At 36.9% G+C, this 22,749-nt stretch overlaps 1 protein-coding gene across 3 annotated transcripts in view; it reads right to left on the bottom strand.

Moving 5' to 3' along the window:
* Positions 1 to 22,749, bottom strand: part of LOC115926669 (NADPH:adrenodoxin oxidoreductase, mitochondrial-like) — a 55,214-nt gene that overhangs the window by 30,157 nt on the left and 2,308 nt on the right. For all 3 annotated transcript variants that reach the window (XM_030991697.1, XM_030991702.1, XM_030991707.1), the window contains exons 3-7: positions 22,550 to 22,645; positions 21,501 to 21,623; positions 20,785 to 20,898; positions 18,968 to 19,069; positions 18,038 to 18,230 (exon numbers count right to left, since the gene is read on the bottom strand). In XM_030991697.1, the coding sequence (XP_030847557.1) occupies positions 18,038 to 18,230; positions 18,968 to 19,069; positions 20,785 to 20,898; positions 21,501 to 21,623; positions 22,550 to 22,645 (628 nt within the window). The remainder of the gene's footprint in view (positions 1 to 18,037; positions 18,231 to 18,967; positions 19,070 to 20,784; positions 20,899 to 21,500; positions 21,624 to 22,549; positions 22,646 to 22,749) is intronic.

The following is a 22,749-nucleotide window of genomic DNA, read 5'->3' as shown; positions in this document are numbered from 1 at the left end:
CAAAATGATCAAGAAGTGCCTCAAAAAAGTTTTAAAAATTGAGTGACCGGTTTTACCATACTCGTTTTCCTCAATAGACTGTAGTGTTATGAAACCTTTTGGCAAATGGTTTTCAAAATTTGTAATTCCAATCATAAATATCTTGAAAATCAAACAGACGATCGGCTTGTAAAAGTCATGGGGTTGCTGACTGACCTAAAGGTATGTAATTATCATTGCAGCATGAGCTAAATCCAGAATCTGAGACAGTTAAGTTTATGGACCCATCCCAATATATTAAAACAAAGTACAAACCATCTATCTTTGTATCCCTTTATCTTTAAAAAGGAATTTGAGGATGAACATAATCATATACTGGTACCTCTTGTATCCCAGATTTAGACCAGTCCAATTATTCATGGAGCATCCTGCACTTGAAAACCTCCTTATCCTCTAAATGTTATCAAAATTCTGTAACTAATTGAACAAACCAAAAATTGATTTATTATTTTCATATCATGACTGAATTCATTCCATCGATTCATTTTGTGGCAGGATTATAGTAAATTGTGCATAATAACGTTTTAACACATTGCAAGCCATACACGTTCACTAAATTTAACAAGGTTCAACATTTGTCCTCTTTTATAAATAAAGAAACAAGAAAAATACAGAAACGCGATTGGAACTATTTTAGAAAAATCAACTCAAGGTTAATTTCAATGCCCTATTGTATGTCCCATAGAAATCATGTTCAGATTACGTAATACCTCATTGTCATGTTTGCACATTTCAATAGGTGATGCACAAGGCTATTGAAATGGAGTTGCTTTCTCCCTACTCACAATGTAGATACGCCACATATGCCAATGCCATTAATGTAAACGATTTTGATAGAATAACCACTGTGAAAGCATGTTTCAGTTAAAACAAAATGCTTTACATAATAAAATATGTTTAAAACAATCAATTTAATATGCATTTTTGTTATATTTTTAAATCGATCTTAAAAAAATATTTAAAAACCTAATTGTAGAGCTACTAAACAGAAGAAATGCTCTCTAAAAGCTTAGAACTTCATTTCCGATGCCAAGCTGAATAATACATAAAGATTAAAACTATTCAAAAGAGAACTTATAAAACTTTAATTCACAATTAAAGTTGAAAGTACCGGTATATAAAAAGGGTAATTGCCTTGCCACATGGTTGTTCCAGTTGGCCTAATGTAATGTCTCCGGGGCATCCCTGCTCTAATAACCTTTACATGGCCCAACATTATGGCTTTCCTGATTCAATGAACTCTGTAATCATGTACATATATATGAAGAGATATTAAGGAAGGCAACTTTTTTTTCCAACATTTAGAAATGGCTTAGAGCTAGCTTTATGGGCGTATCCATTTGGGAGGTTTGTTGAACTTTTCCAACCAGGCAATTAGCAAAAAAAAATTCGGAAGTCGTAAGAAAAATGGATTTTCTCAAAAGAGTGTAATGATATTGCATTGTGTGTGTTGGTGGAATGTAAATGATTCAACCAAATGCATGCTTAGCAAAAATTGCTTGCCAAAATAAACCCGAACTTAAAAATTATATTTGTGAAAATTGCCTCACATTTTATCGGCAGTCATATGTCCGAGCAACTTTGGGTCAATTATAAGCCAAATCCAGGTGACTTCTGTTAAGTTTGCTGTAGGCTACTTTGCAGTAAAGGGCAATTGTGATTTACGTTTATACAAAAATATTTTGAAGTTGGGCAAAACAAAAATTGGCTGAAGATGATCAGGCACGCATTGCCTGAATGTTGGGCAATATCGCACCTATTATTTTCAAGAGTGCATCGTCTCATTTTTCTCTCAAAGGGTTTGGCATAGTTTTCCCAGATTGTAGTTTCATTTTGTATAGCATATGGTTGTACAATTATGCATTTCAACATCGTTATTATATAATTTCAGATTTATATTTTACATTTTGGGTTCTTGATATCTTTCTTTCTTTCTTTGTCGGGGAGCAGATTTGTGGACTTTTTTTTGGGGGGGGGGGGGGGGGGGGGGGGGGGAATGAACCTTCACAATCTACATCATTAAAAGTCTAATATCATATTCATAAAAAGCAATTATTGTAATTAATTATTGTGTAATTTATTTTTCAAAAGATACTTGTACATAACTGCCCATTTATCCACAATCTTTAAAAGTTCACCTCTTTGCCTTGTTGTCTCATTTTTCATCTCCTTTTCGTTAATTGCTCTGCATTATTTCCTTTCTTCTTCCAAAATCTCCTTAAAATTTTTCATTTTTCTTACGAATTGTCAGCAAAGCCCGTTTAAATTACCACCAATTAAAGCAGATCAAAAGATCAAGAAAACTGCAGCTCTCCTTTTATATTCCAATCATAAATTCATACCTCTAAATAATAAATATGCACTACTTTTTCAAATCAACTCTGTGTCAAAATATGAGTTTTTATTGTCTTTCCAGCTCTTTGCAGACGATATAATCTAACGGTAGTCTACAAAGCAGAGCCAATTAACTTAAGAATTCAACAAGAGGGAATTTGTTCCACTTAATTATTGCGGATGAACGTAATCAGAGTGTGTGAGTTTGTCTTTTCAGTCCCATCCACATTTGAATGGCCAATGTAATTGCGAACAAAAATTAGGTATGTATTTTGAAGAAAACTAGATGGAATTCGACTGCGCGCAGTCGAAAATGATGCCTCCGTCATAGAGCAATTTTACAAACCGAAACGGAAGAAATTTTTCAAATTCAAGTTCAATTGTAATCCATTAACATGTTCTCAGAATATCGTGATTACAAGCAATTTCTCATAAACATATATGACCCTTTGATCTTTGACCTCATTACCCTAAAATCTACTCAGTTCATTGGCTCTGCAAGATTTCCTGAGTTAAATAGTAATCCATCTGTCAGTTCTAATGAGAATGCATCCACAAGCTATTTTTGCATACATAATGAGCCCATGACCTTTGATCTTATGAACCATTCATTGGCTCTGCAAGATACATAAATGATCTAAGTTTGGCAGGAATCCATCAATCTGTTCTAATGATAATACGATCACAAGCTATTTTTGCATACATAATGAGCCGCATGACCTTGACCTTTACCTCATGACCCCAAAATCTAATCAGTTCATCAGCTCTGCAAGTAACATACATGACCAAAGTTTGGCAGGAATCCATCAATCGGTTGTTCAGATAACGCGATCACGAGCTGTTTTTGCATACATAATGTGCGCTGTGACCTTTGACCTCGTGACCCCAAAATCTAATCAGTTCATTGGCTTTGCAAGATACATACATGACCAAAGTTTGGCAGGAATCCATCAATCGGTTCTTCAGATAACGCGATCACAAGCTGTTTTTGCATACATAATGAGCCCTGTGACCTTTGACCTTTGACCTCGTGACCCCAAAATCTAATCAGTTCATCAGCTCTGCAAGATACATACATGACCAAAGTTTGGCAGGAATCCATCAATCGGTTGTTCAGATAACGCGATCACAAGCTGTTTTTGCATACATAATGAGCCCTGTGACCTTTGACCTTTGACCTACGTGCTCCAAAATGTAATCAGATTGTTTTCCTATAGTGATACACACTATCACTAAGTTTGAAGTTTAAATCTCCAGTGGTTCTTGAGATATCATGATAACAATCTCAATGTATGGAATTTCATAAGTTGACCTCTGTGACCCTTGACCTTTGACATACGTGCTCCAAAATCTAATCAGATCGTCTTCCTATGGTGATACATACTATCCTTAAGTTTTAAGTTTAAATCTCAAATGGTTCTTGAGATATCGCGCTAACAAACTCAATACAAGGAATTTCATAAGTTGACCTCTGTGACCTGTGACCTTTGACCTACGTACTCCAAAATCTAATCAGATCGTCTTCCTATGGTGATAAATACTATTCCCGAGTCTTAAGTTTAAATCTTAAATGGTTCTTGAGATATTGTGATAACGTTCAAACGGGACGGACGGACGGACGTACGGACGGACGGACGGACGTACGGACGGACGGACGGACGTACGGACGGACGTACGGACGTACGGACGGACAACCCGAAAACATGATGCCTCCGGCACCACCTTCGGTGGCGGAGGCATAAAAAAAGTACACTGGCTTTAAGTTGCTCTATCGAAATTTGTTCATTTTCAATGGTCATAATCTCCTTCCAATTACGTCTGGTGATACTGCTGTAAAAGTAATTGTTCCTTTCTAGGGCAATCATTAGTGGTAGCCAGAAGATGGGCCGTTAACGATGTAGCTACATGATGTACAGATTAACCTTGCATTAATAATGAGTTGGCCTAGCTTTGAATTGTGCAGGGGATGGTAGGGTGGGGTCTCCTGAAAGGCTGCCCTAAAATTAAGTGTGGGGAGATGTTTTTGTTTTTTTAATTATTAATTCAGGCACATTTATCAACTAGGGCAATTTATAGATGAAATGCTTTGAAGTTCGTTCCCCTTAACACGATATTTAAATTAATTTACGCAAACTGTGAAGAGCTAATTGCATGCTTGTTCTGCTGGAGTGTTGTTGTTGTAAAGCAACCAAAGTATGTGATCATTCATAAGTTCCAGAGGACATACAGCTCCGTATCCTATCTGAAGGGCTACAAAAATGTATAGGCTAGTGTAAAAACCAAATTGAAGTGTTTTGGGGCTTATAAATATAACAAATCCATTCTATTTGTTTTAATTGTCTCTTGTTCTGTTTATCTGATGATATTTGTCTGTCTGTCTGTCTATAACAGTCTGTTTGTATGTATGTCTGTCTGTCTTTACCTGTCTGTTTGTTTGTATATCTGTCTGTCTGTTTATAGCTGTCTGTTTTTATGTACATGTATGTCTGTCTGTATGGTATGAGATAGGGTCACAAGGTCAAAAGGGATATGACCAACTGATTGAGGACATCGAGGACGAATACCTATCAAAATGTACAAACTTGTACCCACTCCAAAGATATCAAGTAACCAACAATTATTTATCCACCTAACTGTAGCAATATCACCTTCTGAAGTGTCTTGAATTGGGGCACTCAACAATTTCTATGGTTTATATAATTTAAAAATAAACAACCAAACAAACAAATAAATAAATAAATAATTAAATGAATTTAAATGCAAATCAAAAGCATTCCTGAACATATTTGACTGTTTCAAAGGTCATTCTTTGATTCTTATACATGTATGTTACTAGACAGATGTTAAAAAGATGGATCTCGGATCTGATGATTAACGATTACTATTTTAGGGGACAAAGCAAAAGTGATATCAGTTTGCCATGTGCAAATTCAATGCATTGTACAACTACTATTAAGCATTTACATGCAGCCAACAACAAGGATTAGTCATTAAGGGCAACAATTCCTTCCCTAAAACTATTTTAGATGAGTTATATTTGATGGCCTGCATATCTGTTTCATCGCAATTAGGAATCTCATAAACATCTCCTGCCCCCGTTACTTTCTAGATCTTGTTGAAGTCTCTTTTTTAATTTCACGGGCCATTGCTGTCTCTGCATCCTAACTCTGCAAACATGCCCACGCCACCCGTTCCAAATCCCCGTCTCCCACGAGTTTGGGATCCTTGATTGCAATTAAAGCAGACATGAATGTCAAGAAAACCTGTAATTTGTCAGGATTCATTAATTAGAGGAAGTACATTACTTGTTTTTTGTAATAATCTTGATGTATTTAACATTCTTTTGATGTCATTAACAGGAGGTAATTGAACATGGGATGGGTGCTTTTCATGACAATTTTCTTGCATGATGACTCTTTATGATGAATTCAAATTACACCTATGTTCACACGACAACATGATAATTTTAAACTTGAAGTTAGCGAAACCTCAAAGCTTTAAACAATGACCCACCAAAAATGTGGGTACACAAGGGACTTATAAGCAAGAAGGGGGTTAAAGTTTTGAATTAACAAGCCTGGCAGGCTTAATTACAAGCTGGCGTAACCTCAAAGTTAATTGCATCTGCACAGCACCTACATGTAGCTTCTATTGGGGGACCCCCGCTGCTTGAGGTTTCTGCATAATTTATCATAAGATTGCTTGTGGTTTAAAACTTAAAATTAGACTTCAGTTTCAAAAAGAGAGCATCAGGTGATCCTTTACTACTAGATTATCTCAAGGTCTGAAACCATGAGATAAACATTTAAGTTTACAAACTCTCACGTGAACCTAGCCTGCAACTATTTCTTCTTGTTTTACCGTATTTCACCTTTGAGGAGTGTAGTCAATGTCTGCTAAATTATTTCCTGTTCCCAGCTTCAGACATGCATGTATTACGCTGACCTAAAAATAAAGGAGTTCTTCTAAGTCATAATCCACACACGTACACAATATTAAATTGAGTTCATGAACTGTGAAATTAGGAAGACAATTCATTTGTTAGAGAAAAAGAAATGATAAGGGTAATAAACTTTGAAATATGATTGAGCTTTCATGCGTGAGGTAGTTTGACCCAGTATTTGGCAAACTATTTCCCTTTGAAATCAAGTTGATGATGTTTCAAATATGGAAATGGGTATTTTTTGTTGACTACTATTAATTTGTCCATTTTTATAATTGAGTTCCTTTGCTCATTCCATTTCTAGGGTTTTCTTTGAACACAAAAGCAATCAATATATCCCTCTTCTTCTACACGTTTTAATTTGAAGTTTCTTATCTCTCTCTCTCTCTCTCTCTCTCTCTCTCTCCCCTCCCTCTCTCTCTCCCTCTTTATCTATCTAGCTCGCTCTCTCACTCTCTTTCCTTTAAATTTATTAGTGCCTTTACCCACTACCTTTTTCAATTCTTTAAATCTTTCATATTCTGAAAAATTAAAAATTGTTCAAAATGTACAAAAGAAAAAATAGAATTGTATTGTTACCCAAAATATTGTAACTAACAGAAAATGATTTGTAGGTAGGAAAACAAAATTGAAGAAAAAAAAGGTTAAACTGCATTAAAGTGACTCTGTAACATTGCCTCAGATTCTGATACAAAATCCTGGATTTAGCTCACGCTGCAATCATAATCATAAACCTTTAGGTCAGTCAGGAATCCCATGACTTTTACAAGCCGATTGCCTGTCTGATTATCAAGATATTTATGATTGGAAATCAAAATTTCAATTTCATTTTCCTATTAGTTTTTATAACACTATAGTCCATTGGGAAGTTGAGTATTGTAAAACCGGTCACTCAAAGATTTTTACTTTTTTGAGGCACTCATGATCATTTTGAAGCGCCATTTTTGTAGAGCTTCAATATTACACCATATCACAGACACTGATAACACGTAACATTGTTAAACAATGCCTTTAAGTACGGGAAACAAGTACTTTCATGCATACTACAATTTGTTCAAAAGGTACAAAGAAAACAAAATTAAAGTACCGGTATATGATTTTAAGGTAGTAAGCATTTAAAGATCTGTTATAAAGCATACTGTGTATCTAGATCATTGTTACATTGTGCACCATTCTCTGTAATACTATTATCATACTATCCTTTAGTTTACATTTTTCTATTTTACAACAAAATATTTGAACCAATATGACCAAATTGTATCATAAAAAAAACTTGCTAATGTTGCAACATGAAGCAAGAATTGTAAAATGACAATGACGAAGCGATTAGCTTTGTCCTTTTTATTCATGTCTATTTCGCACCTTTTCAGAAGAAAATCACATTGAGTTATGATACCAAACTGCTTCAATATGATTACTAAATGAACGAGTGACTCAAAAATTGTTTTCCCTTAATTTGATATAGTTTCTTCTTTTCTTCTTTCCTGCTACTTCATGTAAATTGCTGCTTGTTTCTTAAAATGTCAAGCTTTGACAGAATAAGTGATTTTTAAAATATTACAAGGAAATATAAACTGTGAAATTAACTTTGCAATGCCTCTAATAATGCACTAAGAAATCTGGCCTGATATTTTAACGCTTCACAAATTACAACCCACAATATCTTTTTATCACAGCAGCTTCCCCAAGCTCGGAGGATGATTGCAACAAACCGCATAAATGCAAAAATTGGAGAAAAAAATAGTTGCGGTGCATTGTTAAGCCTCCATCACACCAAACTAGTTCTCACTTCGAACTGGAACCATTCTAGAAAATCGTTAAACAGGTTGTGGTCAGGGTAGAATGTGTAAATAAAGTCTATCAGCCTTTTCACACACAGCTAAAATTCTATAAACATGATTAGTATAAACGTGTTTGAAACGTATTTAAACTAATCACGAGCCTTTCACACACAGAAATTTTGTTGCGATCGTTAATAGTTTCGTGATTAACTACTGCTCGTAAAATGCGCAGTAGTGCCATTGCGCATTGAAGGTCATGTCATATCAATCAAAGCGCACGCTCCATCCAGTTTAAACACGTTTAAACACAAATTTCCTTTCACACACAAAATGTCAAGCTCTCTAGATACAAACTTCGTATCTGCAGCCTGCTTTTAGGGGCGTATGGATCGCGACTTCGTATCTATCCCAACATCGTATAAACGATGTTCACACTGGGAAATTTTGTCTATAAACATGTTTAAAACTGTTGAGTGATTCTAATCATCTCTAGATACGATGAATTTTAGCTGTGTGTGAAAAGGCTGTATAATACAATCCTCTTTTGTTCATACTTCATAAACAGTCCTCAATACGTCTGTATCTTGTTTACAGTCAGTTCTTATCAAGGTCAGATGGGGTAAAGTTGCAATTTCCAAGCAGTCCAAGCCTGTTCGTGGTCAGTTTAAATTTGTTCTTTAAGTAGTTTTACCTCGTTCCCAATATGTCTAAATTTTTTTAACAGGCTTACATGTAAGTTCTACAGCACCCTTCCTGTCCATGAAGTTCTTAAACAGATCATGAACAGTTGCTACTACGTTCACTCCGTTTGCACATAGTTTGAGCCCGTTTGGCAACATTTTCCACAACGCAGTGAGAAATAGTTTGGTGTGATGGGGGCTTTACTATGCTTACAATACCAGTGGCAAATTATTCTGCATTATTTGCCAAATACCATGCGAAAGAATGCATTTCTGATCTGCAAATTTCTGTACTTTTTCTTTTATAAATGTGAACATGGCTTTCAAATAATTAGTTCTACATGTCTGTCAGTAGATGGATATAAGCCCACAATATAAACAAGACATTAAAACTATTTCTCCCCAGTAGAAACCCAATACACCTCCCTCAGCAATATACACAAATTTTCTCATTACATTTCTCAAATTTCTTAAATCAAGAAAACTTGCCCCACTTCACCCCGTTCCGGAGAAATATCGCAAGGGAATAAAAACAAATGCTTGCAGTGATTTGAGACATCTGTTACCCATCTCTGAAATAAATAACGCCTGTTTCTTGTGTAATATGAAACCGGGAGTGATATAGGAGAAAGTAACAGCGTAACAGGACGCAATTTGGTATGTCTGAGGGGCATCTAATCTATACCAATTAAAAGATGCTGTGGCTCCAAGCTCATCCACTTATTTTGCAAGTATCATATTTCGCACATCTCATTTCTATGATTTTTTTCGAGGTTGGATGGAGTAATGAGAAAGTTTAAAGGTACTATCAGAGTTTCTGAATATTTCAGTTACACAGAGTTTCGTATTCTCAGCGATGATTCAGATATATATATATATGTGTAGATACTTCTTAAAGGTAAAGACCAGTTATGGTCATGCGATTGCATTGTGAAAGAAACGTTGGGGAATCGATCAGAAAAGGTTGATCATCTAGCATCTAGCATCTGCAAGGTTCTGGAATCATCAAAATAATAAGAAATTTAGCCCATTCTTCGTAAAGTTACAAGCACTATACACAGAAAGATGTATATGGGACTACCCTATATCTCTCACAGACCATGAGAGAAACAAATTTACCAAATATGAATTAGTAGGCGGTTTCCCGGCAGATTTTTTATCATCATGTATTAGTCAAAACATATTCTTTCACATGATTGGTAATGAGAGCTTCCATTTCATTTTTTGAAATTGGGGCGTTTCCAATACTGGTCTTTACCTTTAAGTTGAATTTCAAAATAAACTTGATCAATATGCTGAAGTTCTTCAATATTATTGAACAATATGTTGAATTTCATCAACTTTCACTACAAAATTCTTAAGTAAACTGACTTGCTATTTTTTATTAATCATATTCTATTTCTCATCAACAGAATGCATATGCTCACAAAGTGATTTTTTTTCATACATCCTTTTTTTTTGGGGGGGGGGGGAGGAGGGGGGACATCATAAACAGTAAATATTCTCACACATTCCTACTACAAGAACAGCAACTCATTTATGTGAAATGTATACAGTTTATGTAAATTTGATACCAAACATGAATAATGGCCTCACCGGACATTTGAACATGTATCAATTTGCAAAATCAGCAGATGCTCAATGACAGCTCTGATAAAGTCTGCAAGCACAAACCCTGGTCAGTCATAAAAGTGAGTCTGCACTATAAGACTACCATAGGCCATGTACTGTAGCTGCTCCTGACAACCAGTAGGTAGCTGGGCTAGACTTCTCTCAAGGCACAATGATTTTTTGATTAAGTGTCAAATTAGGGTCTGTGCCTGCAGACTAGCTCTGATAGGCCAATCAAATGGGTTCAGTACATGTTTTATCAAACGATACAATTCAAAATAAGCAATGTATTGATGTGATCTTTTTTTTAAAAGTCACATCATGGAGGTATCCATGTACACTATTTTTTTATGCAAATCAAATATATAATTGTAAACAAACATATTCAATAATTTTGTTGTATTCTTGAATGGTATTTTACACATGAATATAATGAACATCTTCAAATATATCTCTAGATACAAGGGCATGTACATACTGTAATAATAATAATAATAATAGTGGGTTCTTGTATAGCGCTCATGTCAGTCAGATTTGACCCTCCTGGCGCTCCCGATTATTACCCTGGCTTTAGCACGGCTGCCATACGGCGCTCTAGCATTTCAAGGAATAAATTCCTACCAGGTTCCCATTTACTTCACCTGGGTGGAGTGTGGCAAATGTAGATCAATGTCTTGCCAAAGGACATTAGTGCGGCGGCGGGACTCGAACCGCGGACCTTGTGATTGACAGTCCGGCGACGTATCCACTCGACCACAACACCTCTACCATCACCTTCACTCTCTATGTGTCCTATAAAATAGATGACAAGCTTTCCTAATATCAAGCGAAGGAGAAATGCAATTTCCAAGGTTTTATTTGTGTTAAATCAATACAATTAGTCAGGTATGACGATTCATTAGTACTCATTATTATCACCAGGAGCATTTTACAGTCCAATTTTCTCTAGATATCTGTGTCGTTCACTCGTGCCTCTTTCTCTTTGTCTCTCTCTCTCTCTCTCTCTCTCTCTCTCTCTCTCTCTCTCTCTCTCGTACCTCTGACATTTAGAAGTTTGGATCACTACTTTGGGGTATTTCTCTTTTCTTTTCCTTTTGTCTCTATGCTTTTTTTTCCTTGTTAATATATTTCTAATATCTCTTGAATTTCCTTTTAATTTTTTTCATTTTCTACACTTATTTCTCCCTTGGAGCACTACTCAATTATCAATATTGTTAGCCCAATATTATGGGTCATCAAAATAGAATAGACCCTCTTGAGTCATGAATTTTTGAAAAATTGAGATTTTTGTCATTTTATGGGTTGGAACAAATGGCAAAGCTGTCTGCCACTAAATCACAGAGACATTACTGATTGAGCCCATTTGAAGAGCCCATACCTGTACATAGTCAATACAACATTAACAAATTCATGACTTTCAATTTTTGTCTGATTTCATTCAAACTTCCACCAGTCCACTTCTCTGATTTGTTCTGAAATAGTTTGTTGTCAAGGTTAGATTTCCCTTTAATGAAGGTTAAAGGTTGTCAAACTGCCGGTCAATTGACAACCAGTGTCGCCGCCGAAGCCACTAGCCTATCTCTGTGGTCTAGTGGTTAAGGCATTGGCGCTCTGAGCCGCTAGTGACCCGGGTTGATTCACGGGAGACAATTTTTCAACCTATTCAAAACTTTCGATTATAAGGATATTTGGGCATCTCGCTGTTAAAAGAGATATTCTGGCACTGCGTTGACTAATTTTGTGGATATTCAGGCACTTCATCACTGCCTGAATTAATACCATTTCTAAATGTTCTTCATGAAAATACGGTTTTCATTTTTCTTCTTCACAGGATCGACGTGTATTTCACAGAGCTGCCAACCTTGTGCGACCAAAAAAAGGAATCATGATGGCAAAAAAAAGGAATTTCAAGCAAAAAAAAGGAATTCATAAAAACAAAATTTACAACCACGCGCGACACACTTCCAATGCAGAAATGTTCATTCCTCATGCTGTTTTTTCATACAAGCAGGTTATTTTTTGTTTTGGTTATTTTGGTATTATCGGCATTTCATTCTTTATGAGAATATTTTTCTCTTTAAGTATGTTTTAAAATTAGTTTTCTATTGGATTTGTGATCAAATCACCATTTTAGGGCAGTTGTTTGACGTGTGGTACATAAAAAAAAAAAAAAATTATAAAAAAACGTATTTTGTGAAGAAAAAACGTAATACCGTAATTTTGAGGAAAAAACGGAGTAATTCCGGCAAAAACGGAATGGTTGGCAGCCCTGATTTCATAATGGATCCAAAAATAATTAATGTTTAATAAATTTCTCTCGTGGCACCCCAAGTGATGTCCTGTGATGAGAATCACTGGCTACCCTGCTTTAAGTAATTAACTAGACCAGGCATAAAAGACAAGAATCATGATGAGACAGTATGTAATTCTTGCACCATCTTCCATATATATATATATATAAAGATGAATTTCTCCTGTGAAGATCTTCTGAAGGTCACCAAAGAAATTAGCGAAAATTGAGGATGGTAAACCCTTGATTAATACTCTAGTCACCTGCTCAACTTCTAATTTTCCCCCTTTTTTGTCTACTATCTACTTATTATTATTATTATTATTGTTACTTATACCACGCTTTTCCCATAAGGCCCAAAGCGCTTACAGTGAACGAAAATCAAAATTACATAAATACTTATAATAAGAAAAACAGTCTTACAACTACAAACTGCAAAAAAGATGTGTTTTTAAGGCGTTTCTGAAGGTAATAACTGATGGAGACTGCCTACATTGTAATTCTAAGTGGTAGATCATTTCAGTAGTTTGAAGCAGATACAGTAAATGTCCTATCACCGGCTAATGTGAGAGTAAACTGAATATGTTAGACGGAGAGGATCCCTGGCTGACCTCAATGCCTCATTTAAAATAATTTGTCAGCAAACTCATCGACTATGGGGTCAATACCTCAACATTTTGCAGTTTTCTGACTGGTCGCACCCAATCTGGAGGTGAGTGATGTCATTTCAAAAGCAAGAACCCTTTATACTTTTGGCCTGTACCAGGGAAAAAAAATGGGGCCGTAAATGACAAATTACCCAGATCACTGGGAATATATTGATGACATGAGCACCTTAGATATTCATTGTGATGCTGATCCTTCACTGTTGCAAACAATACTTGATCACTTTGAGGAATGGTGCTGATTAAATGATATGAAACCAAATCCGACCAAGAAAAGGAATGCAAGAACCTCCGAGCCCGACCCCACCCCCCTTCGCAACATCATTCTTCTAGATCTACTCCTGATATCAAGCCCCAGATAAACTTGAGATGAATCCCAAAGGGCTGAATTCACAAAGGAGGTTTAAATTTAACCCATGGTTCAATTTACATAACCCATGGTTTAAAATTAGCGCAAATTAAGTGCGACACAGGCAGAGGTCAAATAATAGATGCGGCAAGGCAAGGTACGCTTACTTTGCGCTAAGTTTAAACCATGGGTTATTTGAGGGTTAAGTTTAAAACTCCTCTGTGAATTCCGGCCAAAGGAAACCACACACACTGAATGTGAATGAATTCAACTCTATTACAATTTATGATTATAATGAAAAGAATGCAGACACTTCTGCATACAGCATCATGTACAATTATAATTTTTGCATCAAAATGTTTATTTTACAGTTATAAAATGCCTCCAAATATGAAATATTCATGAATGAACCCTATAAATAGGGCTCGTGTGCGGTGGAAGCCATCTTTTCCTTTGTGCCCTGGCAGTGAGGACTTCATTTTTGTTGACATGCAGACGGAGGAGATTTTCGAATCGGAGGCTGATGAGTTGACGGGAGCCAAATAAGCTGGTTTTCTATAGGGCAAGCTCGCTTCCTCGCTGCACAGTCCGAGGATCTCAAGAAACTCTCATCAACCATGTCTCAATTTATGGACGTTTTGTCCACAAACAAGAATACAGAGACAGCCTTTATTATGAGAAGCATGGGGAGATGTGAGTTGGTTTAGCAACACGTTCACTTGGTCAGCTTTCTGTCTTCGCCTACAAACTAACTCAGGCGACCCCAGTTCGAAACCGAGTCATGTCTTTTGGGTGGTGACGTAAAAGGTCGGTCCCCAGACGTAAATAATCATATCTGATTGATATTTGATACACGTCTGTAAAACACACACAATGCACCTGTTTTAAACAGGGCCAAAGGTAATTTACTGAGTACTTTTGCAGACAAAAAGTTCTGTCTATCAACAAGCAGGGCAGAAAGCTATGATCCAGAGTTGGATTTGAAGACCAGTGTAATGAAGTCAAATGCAAATTCAAGCTTCATTTCAGAAGAATATGACCTATATCAAGGCACAAATGATCTCAGACCTCTGGTCTTTGATAGCCTAGCGCCTGGCATGACTAAGGCAGTAGCACTTCCCCCGAAGAAAGAAAGCATAACATTTTTTGCGAAGTAATATTTAACACTGAAGAATGCAACAGCAGGTTACACCCCAAGGATACCTCTTTCCACTTTGAAAAGATGGCTACCACCACTCAAGAGCCCCATTTATAGGGGTCTTCACCTCACTAAATTTAGGTTTTCACTGCTCCCAAATGACATTGTTTTTAGGCTATTTGATACCAATATTTGTGGACTATTTGAAAACGAATGAAAAAACGATCAGAAAGTAACTTTAATCTCCGTGCCAGGAGCCCACTTTCACAAGTTCACAACATGAAAGGGCAAGGCTTGAAGCTCTAGACAATCTGTCGAGTAAAATAGGTTTTCATTGTGGCTCTCAATTACACTACAGACTATTCCTTGAAAAACTGGGTTGGCAGAAGATTAAATTGTATGACACTTCATTGAGAGCAAAGGAGTATCACGTTTCACTGATAGTTCAGCAAATCCAATCCATAAGGATGCACAAAAGCTCTTTAGAGATTTGTGATTTGTTGTTGACTCTTAATTTGCTCTACTAACACTTTATTTTACCAAAGGCTTTATTTGTTCAAAGATATAGGGTAAGGTTATAACAGGGTTAGGGATCATCTTTGGGCACTGGTTAAGTTGGAACTTTGGTTAGTGGAGGAAATTGACTGCAATTGTCACCAGAGCATATGCCGTAGAACTATGCGATGCTGTAACTCCATCGAAGAGGGCGCCTCATAGTTAACCCTTTAGCAATAATCAAAAACAGTAATTAAAAACCTGAGAACACTTTCCCTATTAGTCCCTGAAATGCCCATAAAATTGTTATGCTATACCAGTGTAGCAGCAAGAAATCTGGCACCAACTTGTGGGCATTATCCCTGAAGATTCCTTAAACTGATAGGCCTAAATTCACAAAGGAAGCTTGTCGACAAACCTAGGTTTATGTGGGTCATATGACGCGTTTTAATGCGTTTCAGACCAAGGTTCAGACAAACCTTGGTCTGAAACGCGTCAAAATGTTTATGGCGCACATAAACCTAGGTTTGTTGACAAACCTCCTTTGTGAATTAATAATGATAATAATAATATTCATTTGTAAAGCGCAATAACTATGTGGATATATTCTATTGCGCTGCAAGAGCTCGTAAATGCTGTGCTATACATACTACATGAACAAGTGAGTTTTCAGTTTTGATTTAAAATTATCTAGTGATTGGGCTTTCCTTATTTCTAGTGGTAATTTATTCCATAATCTAGGGGCAGCCCAGAGAAATGACCGGTCCCGAGGGTTACTTTGGTTTTATATGGGGGTATTTGCAACATAAATGTGTCTTGTGTACTACGAAGGTTACGACCATGAGTTTGAGACTTGATGTGCAACAATTCAGTAACGTAACTAGGAGTTTGACCATTTAGAGCTTTGTAGACAATCATTAATATTTTAAATGTAATTCTCTAGCGAATTGGCAACCAATGTAGTTCCTTTAGAAGTGGGGTTATTCGAGAGAATTTTGGGAGGCTGCAAATTAGTCGTGCACATGTATTTTGGACCCGCTGCAACTTGGAAATTTGTGAGTCTGGCAATCCATACAATAAACTATTACAGTAATCTAGTTTACTAGTAACACATGCATGCATGATAGTTTTCATGCTGTCCTGATCAAAGTATTTTCGAATGCGTCTCAAATTATAAATCATGAAATAGGCTGATTTGCATATTTTAGTGATATGTGAATCCATATTCAGGTGGGTATCAAAAGACACACCTAAGTTTCTAACAGTATCAGATGGGGTTATGGTTGAGTCACCAACTGATACACTACGCGACCTAAATTTAGAAACCTGGCGTGGAGTACCAATGACCAAAAGTTCTGTTTTGTTATCATTTAACATCTACTTGTTTTGCAACATCCAAATCTTAATATAAACAACACATGATTCTAATTCAGAAATACAATGATCTTCAGCCGGTGTTTTAGGACAGAAAGATAGGTATAGTTGGGTGTCGTCTGCGTAGCAGTGACAACTAATACTAGGAAACTCTGTATGGATATTTGTAAGGAGTCTGCTTGTATACAAGGTAAACAACAGAGGGCCTAATCGCGACCCTTGAGGAACGCCAAAAGGCACATTGAATACATCAGAGACAACGTTATCAATTTCAATTTTCTGTTTTCTATCTGACAAGTAAGATTCAATCCATTCGATAACCTTGCCATCAACCCTAAAATGGCTTCTTAGAGTTTTCAGTAAAAATGAGTGATCTATTGTGTCGAAAGCACTGCTCATATCAAGGAGAAGCAGCAGACTTATTTTCTGGTTGTCCATTGACACAAGAAGATCACTTTTTATCCTAAGAAGTGCTGTTTGAGCCTATATGTCTACAAATAGTGTGATACTTGCCAAAGCTTTTGTGTTCCTTTATCTAAAACCATGTCAATGGTGAGTAAATTAAGGGCTCATTCAGAACTGATGCAGAAGTGAGTAAATTGCCTCAAAAATAAATATGCGATCCAAAAGTATTAAAGCATAAGTCCTATCCAAAATCTGTATGCTACAAATCGTGAATCAGAGAGTACAGGTACATAGAGGCTTTGTTGCCACAGCTACAATTTAAAAAAAAAAAAATGGTAATTGAATTTCATTAGCATTCAATTTTGGAGATAATTTTATATTATGATAAGAATTCCTTAGCCGAAAGGCAGAAGGCTAGGGCAAGGTGCATTACACAAGACCTGTAGGTCGTACAAGAGAAGTCCACTCTCGGTGATCGACAACACCCGTTATTGGGTTATACTGTACACCCGAATGGTGTTAAATTCCCAATAAAATACACTACTCTGAGCCCTTTAAGTAGTCACCTGAAGAATCAAGAGGGTTTTGAATTGATGCACAATTCATATCACTGTGAAGGGGAAGCCTTACTGATCAAATATAACAACTTCCCTCTTTAAAATATGTTTGGGGCCCGCAGTAGTAATCTCTCAAAAATGTTAATTTTGAGATCCAGATTTTCTGCCTTCAGCGGTCCTCCATGAGCGTCAAGATTTGTGGCCACAAAATTGCATTTTACACGTTTTTATGATATCTATATGATTTTTCAGCAAATTATTCCTTTTTTTCAAGAGAAAATCTTTCCATCCAAATATAATTTGTCCATAACAATTAGTTGTCGTGAATATTCTTCGGCTGACTTTTTTAAGCGAATGTGATAAAACAGTACCATACCTGGAATGATCGTCTCAAGTCCTGCAAAGTGTTCTGGATTGATGGAAGTCCGACAGTCTGGCAGCTTGATCATTTCTCTCAGTTCTTTGATCGTAAATGAGATGTTGAGAGGACCTCTCCTCCCCACGACGTGAACTTTCTTCACTTTACTATGCTTCAAGGCTTCAATGGCATCCGCAGTGATGTCAGTTTTCTATTGTGGAATATGACAAGAGTTTACACAGCATTTATCCTTGAGAAACATATCTTTGGTTTCCGGTTCTTTTTTTTCATTGTTTCATCTTGATACAAGTAGTATTCTACGATATCCAGTTTATAAATTAATTTACCTTATTTCAAGAATAAGGACAGTGTTGTATTTTAGCCTTGTCTCATTGTCATGATACAGTATTTAGCAGTACACATGCATACTGGACTTTCCTCTTCATTGCACCATCATCACCATCACCATCACCATCATCATCATCATCATCATCATCATCACCACCATCACCATCACCATCACCATCACCATCACCATCACCATCACCATCACCATCAACATCACCATCACCATCACCATCACCATCATCATCCTCATCCTTATCATCATCCTCATCATCCTCATCCTCATCCTCATCCTCATCATCACCATCACCATCACCATCACCATCACCATCACTATCACCATCACCATCACCATCACCATCACCATCATCATCATCATCCTCATCCTCATCATCATCCTCATCATCCTCATCCTCATCCTCATCCTCATCATCACCATCACGATCACCATCACCATCACCATCACCATCATCATCATCATCATCACCACCACCACCACAACCACCACCACCACCACCACCACCGCCATCATCACCTCATCATCATCATCATCATCGTCACCACCACCACCACCACAACCACCATCACCTTCAATTGACTAACCTTTAATATGTCTAAAGGAGTGAGGAGTATCCTGGCTACATCTAATGCAACATTACCATGACCTATCACTACAGCTGTATCTGTATCCATCATTGGGTCGAGCTGCATAAGAAAGAAAAAATTATTATACAAATAAAGCAAAACTATTACAAAAACAGTTTAAAGTAGAAATGATTGAGCAGTGCAGTTGCAAAAGAAGTAGACTTATTTTTTTTTATAGAAGTACACAAAAACTAATGCAATCAAGTTAACTGAGTGATGCACTTAAACATGGCCCATCAACCAAATCTAGGTAATCCAAGTAGCAAATAAGTGTACCGTCAAATCAACAGTTGTTGATTGAAGTAACTTTGCAAACACTGTCCCCTTTGCCAATTACATTTTGACTCAACAAGTATTTGCTCCTCACCCATTGCCTATGGAAATCAATTGGTTCTGATATAAAGCTGTAGCGATGACAGAATTCAGAAGGCATTTAAATGTGATTTCCAAGGCACAATTTTAATGCTTTTCATATATTTGTATTTTATTAAATTGATGAAATGAATTTAATTTAATTTGTAGCAGCTCTTACATTCGCCCTACTTTTATTGTACATTCATGTCTCCAGTATTTTTCCATCACGATACTTATTTATATTCAGTTATTCGGACCACGTGTGTTTTTCCTTCCATTCATGCCAAGTGTTTCCGCGCACTCCTTCACCCGTGTATTTTCAACGCCACAAGGTTTTTTTCCACTCCCGCTTCCAACTCGGTCGAGTCAAGACGTCTCTATGATTTCCTCTCCCGGTTTTATTCTTCTGTGCCTTTCGTCTCTTCTACGACACGTCAACTCTTTTTCTGCCATCTTCATCGGGCTGCAGTCTCCCAGTGGAACGTTATAGTCAGGACCGACATGGCGCCTGACTCTCCGCTGGGAGCTGCCAGTTTCTTCGCTCCGGTAGCTCTTTCCACTCTCGAGCTCAGACAATTCACCGCAGCTCATCTAAACATTTTTCCATCAAAGTCCAGCGCATCAAACGAGCAACAATTACTACTCAGCACCAGTGCCGGCTTTGCATGTCTAAATTTCTAATCTTCGCCTCCGACCTCGAACGACCCACTGTTCTGACTTCGAGTGCCACTTTTCTTCTCTTCTATTCTCGCCTGAGAGCTTCTTCATCATCTTCATCATGAGCGTCAGCGTTGAGATCCTTCACGGCTCTTCAGCCATGACTACGAAGCTGCATCTCCGCCTTCAAGCTTCCGCATATTCTTCGCGTGAGCCCCTTCCTTCGTTCTTCACATCTCTTCTTTTCATTGGACTTTCGACATCATTTCCATTCAGTCGTAAGCTTTTATTCGTGTCATTCCATTTATTCATGTCCATCGCATTATTATGTAATCTCCGTGCAATATTCACATTTACCATTTATGCATTTTCATTCCAAGTCTTCTATATTTGCTTGACTGCACTTTGCAAGTGTATTGTCGGCTTTGTGTATACCTCAATAAACATAAAGAAAAGGGAATACTTTCTTTCATGTATTTTATTGTCAGTGCAACCTTGCTTCCTCGTAGCTAAATAAAAATAAGAGTTATGTTGTGTGACGAGTGAACACGCTTATATAATTTCCATTCACAATACCCCACACAGCCATATCTCTACAAATTGAATGATAAACTGCTCATCTAGTGAAAGTGTCCATGTACATGTTTCGAAACACAGGACAAATAACATCAAAGTGGACTCTCATTAACAAAAATAAAAACACAACCATTTAAAACATTTAAAAGGATGCCTGTTGCCAGGGACATGTTCTACTCAGTACTAACCGTTGAATGTTCTGGAAGTCCATTGTACCAGCCAACAAACTTTCTAGCAGAGTAGAACCCTGGTAAATCTTCTCCCGGTACGTTCAGCATCTTGTCACTTTCAGCACCATAACTCTATTAATAGGTTGTAGGAAAGTTATTTGATTTGATTAACACTGCTGTGATTCTAATCTATACAATTTGAACATTTATTCTGGACAATAATGAAAGATTTTGATCTTATCTTATGCTGGGAAATTTAGGATTTTATTGTTTAGTGGATAAGTTAAAAGATTATTGACCACCTGAATCATGATTTGAATCCCTGTGACCGACACTTTTATCCTTTAGCAGGATATTAACCTACATTTGCCACTAATGACACAGGTGAAGCAAATGGATAACTGATTTCATGCTTGAGTGCCTTATTCAGTCAGAGAAATAATCTAGCATTTTGTAATTGCAGAAGTAATAGTAGCTTTACATTATACCTTTGTTGTCTATCAATACATATAATAAATAAAAACATGTGAGTTAACTCCATAATTCATATTTATTTTTTTCAATCATAAAAAAGGGAAAAACACAAGATATTTAGAGGTGGTCTATCCTAAACCATAACAAAAAAAAAAAAAGGCAAAATATACACCATTTCAGGTTCACAAGACTGTAAATATTAATTTCAAGACACATACTTCCATACACATCACGTGAAAATATAAATGATGGAAGCTTACCAATACAACAGCACTGTAGGCATCTAAAAGTTCCTTGACCTGTATATCTTTGCCTATGCTGACCCCACCTATAAAGTTGCATCGACCGGCTGTGGCGAGTGTTGTAAACTGGTTGATGACATTCTGCGAAAGGTACAAAATAAGAGGTGAATGTAATACAAATACAGCAATGCATAGTAAAGAAGACCCAATACTGGTACTCATCATCCTCTTTCATGGCTTACTCATCTAGCATCTTCAGTGACCTTCACTCGACCCCTCACCAACAAAGCTGGTAAAATACAGTTTCTCCTCTACTGCCTCCAAACTCTGGAATAGGCTCCTTCCTCAATTGAAATTATCAGTAGAACAACTCAAACAGAGTTTGAAGACATATATCATATTTATTCTAAAACCATATTGGATTCATTGAACTCACACTGTCACTGCTTAATAACTTGTATATTTTAACTCTAACAGTGGATGACAAGTCAAAGCACTGTGTATCTATTGGAAAAGGTGTTACATGAATTGCAACTATTGTTATTATTATTGCTTTCAAAAGAAGGGGCCATTACAGATTATTCAATTGGCTCAAACAAGATCAAATGTAGTGCCAGAAATTAGTTTAAGTTTTCCTTACAGTTTGTAATCTTATAAACAGTTTATGAAAACTTATTTATTCATTCCGAGTCTGATATTGATCACATACCACCCAATCACTGGATGGTGCATAACCTTGTGATAAAAGGGGGATTCAATTTTGATTCTGGTCAATATTAAATCTCCCTGAGACAGCACCATGAAGTAACACACACATTCACTTGGAGCAATTACAGTAAAAAACTTCCTTTTAAAGCCAATCTGCACTAGTTTGGCCAGGAGGGATTAGACCTCCCAGCCTGGTCACTGGCAGGTGATTATCTCATCAAATCAGCTTCCAATCAACATAAGAAAAAGGGGATTATGGGGAACCAACGGGTACCGCTTAGGCATTGTTAGCTGTATAAATGAATATAAATAGTGCAGTCCCGCTTTCATACTGAATGTGGCGAGCTTATTATTGTTACCTTTACGTCTGGATGATCTGGTGCCACACCATACCTAACAAGGCCAAAGGGTACTGGAAGACGGTCGTAGATGTCTACATGTAATGACTTGTCACCCTGTAGGGAGGTCAAGGAAAGAAACAAAACATATTGTGTAACTGCATTTAACATTAATCCTCATTACCAGGTCCCTCGGAGAGGGCCTAAAGCCGTCAGCCGTC

This window comes from Strongylocentrotus purpuratus, unplaced genomic scaffold (genome assembly GCF_000002235.5).
Source record: "Strongylocentrotus purpuratus isolate Spur 01 unplaced genomic scaffold, Spur_5.0 spur5_contig_845, whole genome shotgun sequence".
Lineage (NCBI taxonomy): Eukaryota > Metazoa > Echinodermata > Echinoidea > Camarodonta > Strongylocentrotidae > Strongylocentrotus > Strongylocentrotus purpuratus.
This window is presented reverse-complemented; position numbering and strand designations above follow the sequence as displayed.